The following is a 15,981-nucleotide window of genomic DNA, read 5'->3' as shown; positions in this document are numbered from 1 at the left end:
AGAGCATTTCACGGAGGCAGCCTTTGTCGGCGCCATCTTAGAAACATAGAAGCATAGAAGATGGCAGAAAAAGACCTCATGGTCCATCTAGTCTGCCCTTTTACTATTTTCTGTATTTTATCTTAGGATGGATATATGTTTATCCCAGGCATGTTTAAATTCAGTTACTGTGGATTTATCTACCACGTCTGCTGGAAGTTTGTTCCAAGGATCTACTACTCTTTCAGTAAAATAATATTTTCTCATGTTGCTTTTGATCTTTCCCCCAACTAACTTCAGATTGTTTCCCCTTGTTCTTGTGTTCACTTTCTTATTAAAAACACCACCCTCCTGGACCTTATTTAACCCTTTAACATATTTAAATGTTTCGATCATGTCCCCCCTTTTCCTTCTGTCCTCCAGACTATACAGATTGAGTTCATTAAGTCTTTTCTGATACGTTTTATGCTTAAGACCTTCCACCATTCTTGTAGCCCGTCTTTGGATCTTGAATCATATACTGAAATGTTGATTCATTTCTGTTCTAATATTTGTATCCCTTTATTATTATTACAAATAATTTAAGGCAGTGAACATATCCAACACACCTTTATCCTCCTATTGTCCCCACAACCACCCTGAGAGGTGAGTTGGGCAGAGAGAGTAACTGGCCCAAGGTCACCCATTTACCTAATTCCATGCTTCAAATAAATACACATTTAAAAAAAACACTATCTTCTCAAAGGGTTTGTCTACAAAACACAGGAAGTTTCAGCTCATTTGACTTTCTCAGCATCTGTTAATCTTTAAAGGGAGTGAACTATATGCGTGCAAGGGGTTTCGAAGCCAAAGTATTTTGACCTAGAAACAGTTTCAATTTGAGTGCTCAATTTTGAGTTCACCCAGCTGTTCACTGAAGAAGCGGTGAGAGCTGGAAATAATTTCCAATGGAAAACACCTGCAATGAAACATTAATGTTTTCATTTTGAAATAACTCTACTTCTTTATTCGCTATGGAATTGTTCTAAATTCCTCTTGTTTTCTCCCAAGGTTATTGCCAGTACAGGAAAACTTTCTCCTTAAATTTCAGGTATGCCTTTTAAAAAGTGTTCTATGTATTCATATTCTGAAATCTTGATTCGTTTCCGTTCTAATATTTGTCCTTCTTTTAAATATTAGGGTATTAAAATGTGTGGAAAGGAATTTAATAAAGTTTTCGATACATTTGATTCAGTAAGTAGATTTTCTTTTTTTTAAAAAAAATTAAGTCTATGAATCAAAGTTTTCAATGTATTTCTAAGCTGCAACAAGTCAATGAAAGCAGCAGGAATGAATAATAGAAAAACTCAAAGTGCTGGTTTTTCTTTTTTTATTTTCAGGATGGCAATGGCTACATAGATGAACAGGAATTAGATGCTTTGCTAAAAGATCTCTGTGAAAAGAATAAAAAGGTAATTCCATTTAAATTGTACTTAAAATGGGCTTTTTTCTCTTCCCAAGTCTAGCCAGTTCCAGAAGTTCTTTTGAAATGCTCTATACAGTAGTACCTCGACATACGAGTTTAATTCGTTCCAGACCCGAGCTCGTAAGTCGATCAACTCGCATCTCAAACAAATGCCTTTAGACTTTGTTTTTTGCGCCAAGATAACTGGAAGCAAGGAGATTCTTGCGCCACCTAGTGGAAGCTTGGCTCATATCCCGAATTTGAGCTCGGGTGTCAAACAGAAATTTTGCTCGCGTCGCAGCTCGTAACTTGGAATACTCGCATGTGGAGCAGCTCGTATCTAGAGGTACTACTGTATTTAGAATTCTGGATAGAAAAGGAATGAAATTGTATATGTAATACCAGGCAGCACAGTTGACTCCTACCTTAATCTATTCACATCACTGCTTTAGTAAAATAGCCACTACTTCTCTTAGATGAATCCCCAGACTGAAAGTATAGTAGGTGTCTTCCTTCTTTGAACTGAGTGTCTATTAACAATAAAATTGAAAACAACCACACAATACTCTGTCTTAACAAAGACAAATATATCTGCTCTTTCCTCAAACTCCTTTCTACTGTTTTCTTTCAAGCAGCCCTCAGGGAGCAGCAATTAGCTATATTCCTTTAGAGGACCATAAATGTCAAACAAGAAGCCCATAGCTAGCAACACCCCTGGTAGTTAATTCATAGTAAAATGGTTGGGAACATGCACTTAGTGACAAAAGAATGGAAACACAGTTGTCGGTATGGTACAATGTCACTCCTGGGGCAGGATTCACATAGGTTGCTAAGGGCAAGGGTTAGCACCCCATAGTCAACAGGCTGTATGTGGCTTCTCATACCAAAACTCTGAAATAATGTGGGTTTGGGGGTTTTTGCTCTTTGCTCCCACAAAAGTATTTTATTTTGCACATTTTGCAAAGAATAAATTTTAAAATGTGTGCATGAAGTCTTATTAACACAAATGTTTTGATTTGAGTGTCCCAGCCCAGAAATTCAATCCTTGGCACCACAACACTGACTGTGCTCACTGTGACCTGTGAGGCAAATAAAAAAAATAAACAAATGCATAAATAAATAATCCTCACCTAGCAAAGGACTATTATGCTAAACAGCAGGACTTTTTAGCTATTGACTTTTCTAAAAAATAACCTGTTGACTGCGGAGAGGGGAGACATACAAATCTAATGAATTGAATTGAATTGAATTGAATTAATACAGGTAGTCCTTACGGCCACAATTGAGCTCAAAATTTGTTAAGTGAGAATTTTGTTGAGTTTTGCCCCATCTTACCATGACTCTTCTTGCCACGTGTTAAGTGTATCACTGCAGCTGTTAAATTAGTAACAGTGCAGTTGTTAAATAAGTAATTAGTAAGTAAAAATTAGTGCAGTTTTAAATAAGTAATTACAGTAGTACCTCTAGATACGAGCTGCTCCACATGCGAGTATTCCAAGTTACGAGCCACGACGGGAGCAAAATTTCTTTTCGACACCCGAGCTCAAATTCGGGATACGAGCCAAGCTTCCACTGGGTGGCGGAAGAATCCTTGCTTCTGGTTATCTCGGAGGGGAAAAACAAAGTCTAAAGCCATTTGTTCCAGATATGAGTTGTTCGACATACGAGCTCCGTTCTGGAACGAATTAAACTCGTATTTAGAGGTACTACTGTACTTAGGTGAATTTGGCTTTCCCATTGACTTTGCTTGTGAGAAAGTTCCAAAAAGGGATCACATTTGGGACACTGCAACCATCCTAAATGTGAGTCAGTTGTCAAGCATGTCTGTCCGTCCGTCCGTCCGTCCATCCATCCGTCCATCCATCCATCCACCGCCCTTCTCCTGAGACTCAAATGTAAATTACATGACAACGGAGATGCTACAATGCTCATGGGTGTGAAAAATGGTTGTAACTCATTTTTTCTTTGAACAGTAATTTTGAACAGTCACTAAATGAACTGATAGGGCATGTCAAATTTTTCAACTTTCAAACAATTAGGGGATGCTCAAAAGTTGTGACATGCCTTGGGGATGGTAAAGATATTTTGGATACTTTAATATTTAATTTCTTGAGCAAATTCTTCAATTTCTTTAATTCCTGAGTCTATGGAGAAGGACGGCATAGAAATCCAAATAATAAATGTAATTTAGATGTGCCAGGTAAGTGACTACAAAAATATAATTAACTTTTTAACGTTGTGTTTGTTTTGTGTGTAAGTTGAGGACCATCTGCCTATTGTATTAAAGCAGGTTTATAATCTGCAATAGCTGAATTCTTCACAACTGCAAAAACAAACAGTAATTTAGTTTAGCACGAAACATACACACCATCCCAGAAAGACATAATGCTTCTCATCCTGGCAAACAATTCTAAACCGACTCCTTTCAAACGGCTTGGAATTAACATCTACTCCTCTTCCCAGCTACATCAGTGTCAATATGAGAAGTGCAATTCAACACTACTGGAGGATGTCAAGTTGAGAGGAATGCTATCTAGTGGCTTTAAAATACATTTTCTTTTTTTAAAAACAGGAATTAGATATCAATAACCTTGCAACCTACAAGAAGAACATTATGGCCTTGTCTGATGGAGGAAAACTTTACAGAACAGAACTTGCACTCATCCTCTGCGCTGGGGAAAATTAAGAGTCCGTCTCTCATTTCCACTCCAACTAGTAATATATTGTATCTTTAAAAAACAAACAAAACCCCCCAAAATTAACTGTGCATTATAAGAGTAGGCTTTATTTCTTTTATACTTTGTAAATTTAAAATCGCATATTGATAATTAGCCAGGTTATGTGGCATATTCTTTTCAGCTTGTTTCTACTATGGTGTAATGTACAGCTTTTGTAACTAAAGAGGATGTCTTAAATTACCCCGGGGCCAGTCTGTCAATGCATTTACCAATAAATATGGCTTTCTTTCCGTGAGACATGGGAGAAAGTTTTGAGAGCACAGCTGAGATTGCTAGGTCTCCATTGAGCAAATAGATTTTCGACCATGTCAGAAACAAGTACACATTAAAAATCAGTTTAGGATGATGGTGGATTTCTTCTAGAATCTATTTGCTCATCTTCTAGAAAGTGGTGGTAAGCCTTTTTGTCAAGTGTACTTTAAGTCAATCAGTCCAAAAAGTCTAATCACCTCTTGCTAGGAGATACTCCATATCTAAATATATCAGAAACCACTGAGAAATGTTTTAAGAAGTTCATTGTTAGCAAACCAGTTTCAGTTGAGAAAAGATTTGGACATAGACACAACAGCTGTGCTTTAGTTTACTATGATTAGGTCAACTTCCAATATGTTTATAAATGTCTTGCTCTCCAGCTTCCTTAAATTCACTACCATGGTCAATAGGGGCTCTGGATGTGAAGGTGCTGAACTTCCTGAGGAGTTTTTAAGCCTAGCAAGAACAACACTGTATTTTTACTGGACAAGTGGCATATTTCTAATCAGTTAAAAATCAATACACAAATTTGTCTCATATTTTACTTTCAATCTTTAGCATTTGTAAATGCTGTTATGTCAGAGAACGTCAGTCCACTTTTCTAAAACTATTTCCACATTTTCCATAATATAACTCTTGCAAACTGCTGTTTTTACATCATTCTATGTAACCTATAATTAAATTTAATATGCTAATATACTGGTCCACAATTTGTTTGATATTCTATCACAGATAATAAAGGCTACACAATCGCATGAATCAATTCACAACCCAACTAATTTCCCAAATCTAGCAAATTCTCCAATTTGCACAAGAAATAGTCAATTTAAATAAATATTTATTTAGTGGTGGAGGCATATTCAGTCCAAATAAAATTGCTTTATCATCCATGTACTGTACCTAACCTAGAAATGACGCAAGCACAGAAAACATGTGTTGACTCTATACATACCTACATCACAAATGCCATTTAATTATTTTGGGTAGGATTTTGTCATTTAGTTATAACAATCCAATAAAAGTACACTGTACTACCTGTTTATCTCAAAAGAGAGCTATAGACGTTGACTCTCAATCATATCAGTTCAAATGGCATTAAATAAAACATTCAAATATTTCTTATCAAATCTTCATCCATTTATTTATTTTAATGGATTCGGGAAAACTGAATTTCACTGGGTTGACATTCATTCATTGCATCCAATCAGATCTATATAACTTCCAAACAAATGTGATAATATTCCCAAGTCTGTATTAGTGTTAATTTAACTTGTAATGCATCTACTTTATTACTGTATTTTTTCTTGATCATTCTATATTCCTTTAAATATATTTTCAAAGACAGTTACTTAATATAAGGGTGCAATTTTTCCCTATTGGTACCATATGACTAGAATGTACATTTCATTGATACAAATGAGATCCAAATAGCAAGTGCTTGTATCTTTTTAAAAAAAAATTGTACTACCAGTTTCTTCATCAGAAAGGTTACTGCATCAAGGTTACTGCTTAATCAGGTCAGAAGGCTCGTCTTAATTCTACTTCAAGCATTAACCATTTAAACAATGGTAATTTGAATGAGCTGTTGCATGTTCAAAGGATTTGCATACTATTTCAGCAATAGGCAGCTTCACATGGTTATAGGACTGCTTATTAGCGTTTAGGAATACTATGAAGAGATAGTTACATTTAGATAACTGGAAATTATATAATTATACCAGACATTGGTAAATAACAATATATAATTATGGCTTTTGAAAACGCTCATCTTACAGAATATTCCTTTTATTTACCATGGTAGATATTTATTCATACAGTATCAATACTCCTATTGATCAAAATATAAATCTCGAGTGACTCAAATGTTACTCAAGATGAATCTATAATTAAGCATCTAAATATACATGCCCTAATTTTTGTTAATGTGTGGCTACAAAGCCCACTGGCATTTAATAAGAGCAGTTGCTGTGAATCTTCAGAAATTAGGTCAATGAATATTAATTACCAATTAATCTTAGTATATTTTATTATAAATTAAAGCACAAGGATATATGTATATTTTGCTGGATGTTCACTCCCAACTCTTTACATGAAAGAGAAAAAACCCTTATTCTATGAATGGGATCAGCTCAAACTGGAGCTGAAAATGTAAAGGTAACAGTCATACATTGTATACCATGATATTTGCTATCGTTTCTCTAGACTTTTACAACTGCATCGCTATTCTTGAGTGTCAAATGAAAACAATATCATATTCTTAAAAGAAAATAAATTATGTTCTCAAGAAATGATCCCAGCACCATTATTTTTCCTTTTTGTCGTCATCCAAGGAAAACACTAGTGTTTAGTGATAGAAAGAATTTTCAGGCAAATTTTCAAGATCTATGTAAGGGTTCCAAGTAATATAGCAAATAGAATTCCAAGGTAGGTTAATTCCTCAAAGAATAGTTTTATTGGATATATCATATTGGCACAGACTGGTGAAAACCAACTGTAAATGTTCCTGTGGTTTTCATCTAATTAAAAATAAAAGTTTTCCTCTTTCCCCAATCAGTCATATGGTCCAATAAAGGAGTTGCCTGGTTGCCTGGTAATTTCACTCCTCCTCTCTCCAACCAACTGTGGGAATGTCCTTGGTTTCCAGGAGAAAGTATTTTGTTTTGGCTACAAACCCCAGCTATTTCTATTCCCCCGCCCTATCCTTCAACTCCAGTGTGGCAACACTGAAATCTCAAATTGGCCTCGGACAGGTCAGCTTCAGAGTTCACAAACTATATAGGGCATTAGCAGGTAGGGCTGAGAAAGATTCCTGATTGAAACCTGAAGACCCGATTAGAATAAAGGGGATATATCGGTGGTCTTTAAATATTTTTATGTTTATTTCTGGCCCTGATGACTAGAAGTTAGGGAAACTGCCATGTAGCATCACAAGACAGTGCCAAGCTAGACAAAACAAGTCTGCTCTGAAGATGGATTTTCAGATATTTATTTGGATTACAGAATTAATCTATTTTTGGATTTATGCAGTACAGGTTTATTAAATCATTACACACACACAAACCCAATCAAGTTGATTAGCTTAAGTCAATAAGCCAAAGAAATTCAAAAAAACGTTAAAGAGAATGTGAAAATGTTTCCTTCAACTGACCTTAAGAACGTGGTCCAAATTCAAGCAATGTATAAATTTGATTTCTTTTACAAATTATTTGATTTACTCTATATAATACATTGTCAATTACTGAGAACTGAATCTTGTTCTACCTGCTTAATCACATTCTTTTCTTAGAAGTCTGTGACAATTTTGTCTGTGACAAAATTAGAATTCAACAGTTGTGCATTAAGCAGACACCAACAAACACATCAGATTTCAGGGCCATCCAGTTTATCCCCAATGTTCTAAATGCCAAATTGGAATGAAGGGAACTGACACTCCTTTAACTTCCACAAGGTGATCATATTAAATGATTCTGCCAACTTTTGCAAAAAAAATTTTCAGTTCAAGGATGCATTCCAGTAATTGTCAGCATCAAAAAATCGGAACAGCATCAACTCATGATGGCATGTGAATTTAATTCATTGCATCAGTGATGTCTCATAGTGTTTTCGAATGAAGGAATACGTGATATACACTGTCAAATATTTTCAGGCTTTTATATCTAGAATATTGTATTACAGTTCCCTCTGGTGGACACTGCGCTTCTTACAATATTGTCAACGTAAAATCATGATATAATTAGAAGCATTCAGATTTAATCCCTGCCTCTTCTTCCATCCTTTTATTAAATGGCACAATTTCTTCTTTATGTAGACTGTAGCATGATGTTTCCTATAGTCTAAGCAAACACATCTTTGTTTTTCTTCATCGTAAAAAAAATGTTTTACAGTGCATTTTTTAAAATGTTCTCTTACCAATGCTGTAGCTGCAATAATTTTATATATTATCACTATAATTATGATCTCTGGCGGTCCCGGGACAGGGGTTTATCCTCTGTCCTGGTGCTTCGTGACCTCTCAGCGGCTTTTGATACCATCGATCACGGTATCCTTCTGTGCTGGCTGGAGGGGTTGCGAGTGGGAGGCACCCTTTTACGGTGGTTCTCCTCCTACCTCTCTGGTCGGTCGCAGTCGGTGTTAGTGGGGGGGCAGAGGTCGTCTCCAAGGTCCTTGTGGGGTTCCTCAGGGGTCGATTCTCTCCCCTCTGCTGTTTAATATCTACATGAAACCGCTGGGTGAGATCATCCAAGGGCATGGGGTGAGTTACCATCAGTACGCTGACGACACCCAGCTGTACATCTCCACCCCATGTCCACTCACCGAAGCAGTGGAAGTGATGTGCCGGTGTCTGGAGGCTGTCAGGGTTTGGATGGGTGCCAACAGACTCAGACTCAATCCAGACAAGACAGAGTGGCTGTGGGTACTGCCTCCCAAGGACACGTGAATCTGTCCATCCATCACCCTGAGGGGGGGAAGAACCGTTGTACCTACCTGAACGGTCTTCTCGATGCCCTGGAAGGAGAGTCCAGCATGGGTTTAGCTCAAGTCTTATTGGTAGGACTGAGTTTCAAATTAACATAAATAAATAATAATTAGGTACCGCCCCCTTGCTGCCCCAAGTACCCAGTTTTAAAAAACGAAAAGATGTAAAGATAATGAACTTTATTAACAACAATAATAATATAAGAAACAGTATCATTAAACAAGAACTCCCATGGTTCTTCGGGAGGGTATGGACTCTCCTTCCAGGGCATCGAGAAGACCGTTCAGGTAGGTACAACGGTTCTTCTCCCATGCCTCCTGGAAGGAGAGTCCAGCATGGGATATACCCAAGGTCCAAATTTCAGGGAGGGAGATTGTGAACCATGGGTGGTACCTCCCCGCACACCTTCTGGAGTACCCCGCCTGCCAAAGGCAGCTTCAGCGGAAGCGAAGGTATCCAATTTGTAATGGCGAATAAAAGTTGTGCGTGAACTCCAGGCCGCGGCTCTGCAGATATCCTCCAGGGGAGCTTGCGACGCCCAAGCTGCCGAAGAAGCCGCACTCCTTGTTGAATGAGCCTGAATACCACTCGGTGGAGTCCTTGCACTCGCCTTGTATGCCTCAACTATACATAGTCTCACCCACTGGCTGATGGTATTAGAAGATACCTTGAGGCCCAGTTTACTAGCACTAAATGACACAAACAAAGCCTCAGTTTTGCGTAAACTGCCGGTACGCCTGATGTAAAGCTTCAATGCTCTGCGTACGTCTATCTTGTGCCACTTAAGCTCTAAAGGGTGAGTACCATGAGCACAGAAATCCGGTAACACCAGCTCTAGAGCCCTGTGAAAGTGGGTGTTGATCTTTGGGAGAAAGGTGGGGTCCAGGCGTAAACAAACTCTGTCTGGATAAAATTGACACAAGTCTGCTCTGACCGACAGCGCGGACAGTTCGGAAACCCGCCTTGCCGAGGTGACTGCCACCAAAAAAACCGTCTTGAAGGAGAGGTAACGTAATGAAACAGTCCTCAATGGTTCAAATGGTGGTCCCGTGAGAGCCTGAAGGACCAAGGTCAAGTCCCATGTGGGAAAATGACGAACAGGAGGGGTGTGTGTGTTGGTAGCCCCTCTAAGAAAAATCCTTAATCCAAGGGTGACTAGTTAAAGGTCCCCCATCGTCCCGCTTTACAATGGTGGCAAGCGCTGCGACCTGGCGTTTTAGCGTGTTTGGCGCCAAACCTTTCTCCAAACCTTTCTGCAAGAATTCCAGGACAGGGATGACTGTGGAATCCTGTGGTTGAAGGTTCCTGTCATTGCAGAAGGAATGGAAGGCAGCCCATGTTGCCTGATAAATTCGGACTGTGGAAGGGCGTCGAGCCGCTTGAATAGTGGCGATGACATTCTCGGGAAGGAGGCAGCTCCTCAACCTGTCCCCTTCAAATGCCATGCGGTTAAGTGGAACCATTGAGGTTCCGGGTGGTACACGCACCCCTGGCTGAGGGATATCAGGTCGTCCGGTATCCTCCACGGTCGAGAAATGGACAGCTCTCTGAGGTCCGCAAACCACGGTCTCCGAGGCCAATGAGGCGCTAGCAAGATCACCTCCGCCTTCTCCGTCAGGATCTTCCTTACCACTGATGGAATAAGTGGAATCGGAGGGAAGGCGTACAGTAGGACCTTTGGCCACTGAAGATGTAGTGCATTGATTCCTTCGGCTCCCGGAGTTGGAAAACGGGAGTAGAATCTCGGGAGTTGGGTATTCTGGGGGGTGGCGAATAGATCCACCACTGGTTCCCCGAACCGACGCAAGACTTCCTGAAACAGACCCGGATCGAGCCGCCACTCCGCCGGGTCCAGTTCCTGGCGACTGAGCCAATCCGCCTGTTTGTTGTCCTCCCCTGCGATGTGCTCTGCATGGAGGGAACAAAGATGAGTCTCTGCCCAGTTGAAGAGGAGGACCGTCTCTTCCATCAACCTGAGAGAGCGCGTTCCACCCTGGTGATTTAAATGCGCCCTGGTCGCTACATTGTCCGTGCGTACGAGGACGTGGTGACCTTCCAGTAAGGTGGCGAAGGCCAGCAAGGCCAAGCGGACAGCTCTCAGCTCCAAAAAATTGATGTTGATTGGGCATAGCTCCTGGGGGCTCCAGAAGCCTTGAGCCACCTGGGACTGGACGTGAGCCCCCCACCCCAGCAGACTGGCGTCTGTGGTGAGGATCGTGTGATGGCATGGTCCGAAGGAAGTGCCCTGCCGCAGTGCTGCAGATCTCCACCAGCGGAGAGAGAGTTGCAACTCGCGTCCCACGACGGTTAGACGGTGTGTATGACTCAATCTGCGACGCTGAAACGGAAGCAAGGTCCACTGGAGCAGTCGATAATGGTAACGGGCCCAAGGAACAATGTCCACGCAGGAAACTAGGGTCCCGAGTACCTTTGACAGGAAAGACAACGGCACCGTTTGTTTCTGTTGAAGGCCGTCTATGAGAGAACAGATGCGGTGCTGTCTCTCCGGGGATAGATACACTCTTTGAGAGATCGTATCTATCACCGCACCCAGATGAATGAGTCTGGTGGCCGGAGCCCAAATGGCTTTTTGGCCTGTTGATGGTAAAGCCATGACGTTGTAGACAAGACATCGTGGTTTGCAAGTCCTTGTGCGCCCTCTGGCGGGTTGGAGACAGAAGTAAGATGTCGTCCAAATATGCGAGAATCCGGATAGGTCGGGACCGCAGATCGGCCAGCAGTGCATCCAGTACCTTCGTAAAGGTACGTGGGGCCGATGACAGGCCAAAGGGCATGGCCCTGTACTGGTAATGGACGTTGTGTAGACAGAATCGAAGAAATTGTCGATGGCACGGGTGTATGGGGATGTGCAGGTAGGCCTCCTTTAAATCCACTGACGTAAGAAGGTCCCCTGCTCGAACAGAGGCCAGGATGGAGCGGAGGGAGGCCATCTTGAACCGTCGGTACAGAATATACTGGTTGAGACGTTTGAGGTTCAAGATGAGCCTGCAACCCCCGGAGGCCTTGGGTACAAGGAACACCCGTGAATAGAATCCCGTACCTTTGGAATTGTCCTGAACAGGCTCGATCGCCTGGATCTGTAAAAGGTGGAGAATTTCCTGATATAACAGAGACCTCCTTTCGAAGTCTCTGGGGACCGGGCAGGCGGTAAAATGGTGTGGAGGGTCGTGTAGAAACTCGATCTTTAGCCCTTGCGAGATAGTGGCTAAAACCCAAGGGTCTGAGGTAGTAGCTCGCCATCTCTCGCTGAACTTTTCTAGCCTGCCCCCCAAAGGAATGCCGTCCAGACAGTCACTTTCCACGTCTGGCGTTCCGTTGCTGGTATCCACGGTATGGTCGTCTGGTCTGGGAGAAACCTCTGCCTCGTTCCTGGGAATACTGTCGGTCATTCCTGTAGGATGTGGAAAAGGCACCCTGTGAGTAAGGTCTGGCCTGCTGAGAAGGGGCGGACCACGAGTCCCACCGAAAGGACTGCCTACGGGAGTACGGACCAGCCCTTCGGTCCTGGCGACGGAAAGATCTTGGGAGGACCTTCCTTTTATCCTTATCCTCCACCAGGACAGGATCTAGGGCCTCCCCGAACAATTTTGTACCCTCAAAGGGAGCCGAGGACAGAGTCCACTTGGACTTGGCATCCACCTGCCAGTTCCTAAGCCAAAGCAGGCGCCTTGACGAAATGGTGGAAGCCATAGCCCTGGAGGCAAATTTCGCGGCATGCAGGGTGGCATCCGTGGAAAATTCCGCAGTCGCGAGGAGTTTATTCAAGTCCTGCCGCAACCGAGTCTCCTCAGGAGCCAGTCTCGCCTGAACCTCCTGAATCCACATAATGGAGGCCCGACTGAAGAAGGAGGCAGTGGAAGCTGCTCGAAGAGCCCAAGCGGCCATCTGGTGGGTCTTTTTGAGAAGAGTCTCCGCCCTCCTTTCATCCGGTTTCAAATTGTCCGCCGTCTCCGAAGGCACAACCGTGCGGGAAACCAAAGTGGCCACCGGCTTGTCCACAGGGGGAAATTGGAGTAGCGTCTCCATGCTGTCATCAAAGGTATAAAACCTGCGTTCCAGGTTAGAAGGCCCTTGTGCCGCAGCCGGATGTTGCCACGGGCGCTTGACATTCTCGAGGAAAATCTCCAGTGCAGGAACCTTGTCCGATTCCTGGGCGGGTTCCTTGCATAAAGCAGCCGAGGTGCGTAGCCCGTCTGATGGCTCCACTAGTGGCGTCGCTCCTGGCACATCTAAGGCTTGCTTTGCCTTGCGCAATAAAACCCTATACAAGGAGGGTTTAAAAAGGCCCGCCACCGCTGGCTGCTCTGGAACAGTGAATTCATCATCCGACAGGCCATCTCCGTGGTCACTGTCTTCCTCAAAGTCAGTGTGGTCAAGTGACATAGAACCCAGCCCAGTAGGGGGCGGTGGTGCTGACCAGATGTCCCTGGGCTGGATAGGCTGAGATGGAAAGGCATTGGCTCGTTGTGTTGCCGCAGCTATGCCCTGCGTATATGCATTGGCCACAATGTCCTGTATAGTAGGGGCAAAGGCCTGCCAAGCATCTGCATTGTCTCTAAGCCCCGCTGCCGTGGGGGTGAAAGTAGATGAAGGCACATAAGATGGTATCTGTAACTCCCCCTGAGGCACTGCCTGGCTATGAGAGGATGAAGGCCTCTCAGGCCTTGCTGCAGTTGATGGCAATGGAGGAATGGCTTGCCTGTCAGGGGACCAGTCCCTCTCAGTTGCGGTGCCCTGGAGACCCATGGAAACAGCTGGAGGAAGAGGCTGGAAAGGGCCTATGGACAGTCCACCTACAATGGGGGGGGACAAGGCCGCCTCCAAACGTTGCTCCAGGGCCTTAATCTTCCTCTCAGCCTCACGAAGAGAGGAACCAGACTGGGAGGATTTACTTTTAGGCTTGCTTGGAGCCTTGTCCTTCCCTTTGGCAGGTGTCTGGACTGCCTGGGCCTGCTCCTCCCTGATGACCACTTGATCAGCCATATTATTCAATTATATCGGGGCAGCGTACTCACAAATCCACAAATGAACTCTCACACAGCCGCAGGTGTTTAAGCAAAGTTCTCACTCGCAAGTGAGACATGCAGGCAAACTGACAGCTAAGCCGTTTTTCAATTGGCTGTCAGCGCCCCACGTGACCCCCTCGGCTGTCACTAGGCAGAACTGTAGGCCTCCGAAGTTGGCCAGCTGCCCGGTTCGCGCCTTTTTGAAACGGCGATAGAAGCCGTTCGCGCCTCAGCTTTATTAAAACAACATGGCGGGCGCGATGAATCGCCTCATGAGAGCGAGCGCCCGCCATTGGAAAGGCCGAGATTGAAGCCGCCAGCCGCTTCCCTGCCAGACGCCTCGGCTGCCACTAAAAACGCCGTCTTCGGCTTGCCGTTTGCAAGCGGCAATCAGCTGTTTGGCGGCTTGCGGCGGCTGCGGTAATAGCGAATATTTCCTCGCCGCCCCCGACGATGGGAAGGGACGGACCCCTCCCATCTGGGGTGAATTGGGCTAAGTCTGACCGCTGGGGTCAAGAATAAGTGCCCAGTTGCTCCTCGCTGGGCAGTACCCACGGAGAGAAGAGGCCCCAAAAGGAGAAAAGGTGGGGGTGGTGCCCGCGGAGGGCAGAGACCCCTAGTTGAACCGCAAACCTGTAAAAACGACAAAGGGAAAAAATTACAAAGTTCAACACATTATTTATTAATATTTAAACATACTCAACCTAGAGGGAGAAATAAAACTCATGTCCTTAACCTCGACTGAGTTTTTTAAAAGTGGGTACTTGGGGCAGCAAGGGGGCGGTACCTAATTATTATTTATTTATGTTAATTTGAAACTCAGTCCTACCAATAAGACTTGAGCTAAACCCATGCTGGACTCTCCTTCCAGGAGGCATGGGAGAATTATTGACCCCCTCAGAGAGGGTTTGCAATTTGGGTGTCCTCCTCGATCCACAGCTAACTTTAGAACACCATTTTTCAGCTGTGGCGAGGGGGGCATTTGCCCGGGTTCACCTGGTGCACCAGTTGCAGCCCTATTTGGACAGGGAGTCTTTGCTTACGGTCACTCATGCCCTTATCACCTCGAGGTTCGACTACTGCAATGCTCTCTACATGGGGCTACCACTGAAGAGTGTTCGGAAACTTCAACTTGTCCAAAATGCAGCCACGCGAGCAGTCTTGGGCCTTCCAAAAAATGCCCACATCTCACCATCACTCCGCGGACTGCATTGGCTACCAATCAGTTTCAGGGCACAATTCAAAGTGTTGTCTATGACCTATAAAGCTCTACATGGCACAGAACCAGATAATCTCCGAGACCACCTTCTGCCGCATGAATCCCAGCGACCGATTAGGTCCCACAGAGTTGGCCTCCTTAGGGTCCCGTCGACCAAACAATGTCGGTTGGCGGGACCTAGGGGAAGAGCCTTCTCTGCGGGAGTCCCGGCCCTCTGGAATCAACTCCCCCCAGATTCGCTGCCCCCTCCCTCCTTGCCTTCCAAAAGAGCTTAAAAACTCATCTTTGCCGCCAGGCTTGGGACTCTTATATCTTCCCCTGACCACTGAATGCCTTAAGTATGATTGCTGAATGTTTGGTTAATAAGTTAATTTTTTAGGTTAATCTTCTCTTTTTGTTTTTAATATTGTAGTACTAATTGGATTATATTATTGTTCTGTTTTTTTATATATGCTGTGAGCTGCCCCGAGTCCTCAGAGAGGGGCGGCATACAAATCCAAACAAATAAATAAATAAATAAAATTCAAATCTAATTCCTTCAGCATTATGGACACCTGCCTGATTTTCACTTAATATGAATGTAGACTGAAAAGATAGTGTCCCATCTCATATTGCATTGGCTACCTTCAGTCTCCACAGACTATGGTATTGTGATCTGGTAAAAGTTCCTAAAAAAGCATCTAGTATGCCTAAAAAGGCCAACCCCTTCCACGCTGAGGGCAGATCCATCTCTGTCTCAGTCTACCGAATAAGTGTCTCCTCGAAATGGAGAAGGCCATGCTGCATCTTTAGCATCCAAGTTGAACAATCAGCGGTCAAGGTTTCCCAGCTATTAATGTCCATTC

General features: G+C 43.5%; 1 protein-coding gene across 1 annotated transcript in view; it reads left to right on the top strand.

Moving 5' to 3' along the window:
- The window catches only part of CALB1 (calbindin 1), a 32,605-nt gene extending 27,497 nt beyond the window's left edge, over window positions 1-5,108 (top strand). The window contains exons 8-11 of the mRNA XM_070748024.1: window positions 1,030-1,069; window positions 1,159-1,212; window positions 1,359-1,430; window positions 3,996-5,108. Coding sequence (XP_070604125.1) covers window positions 1,030-1,069; window positions 1,159-1,212; window positions 1,359-1,430; window positions 3,996-4,109 — 280 coding nt within the window. The 3' untranslated portion in view covers window positions 4,110-5,108. The remainder of the gene's footprint in view (window positions 1-1,029; window positions 1,070-1,158; window positions 1,213-1,358; window positions 1,431-3,995) is intronic.
- Window positions 5,109-15,981: the final 10,873 nt, after the last annotated feature.

This window comes from Erythrolamprus reginae, chromosome 3 (assembly GCF_031021105.1).
Source record: "Erythrolamprus reginae isolate rEryReg1 chromosome 3, rEryReg1.hap1, whole genome shotgun sequence".
Classification (NCBI taxonomy): Eukaryota; Metazoa; Chordata; class Lepidosauria; order Squamata; family Dipsadidae; genus Erythrolamprus; species Erythrolamprus reginae.
The sequence above is the reverse complement of the archived record's forward strand: the minus strand, read 5'-3'. Positions and strand labels throughout refer to the sequence as shown.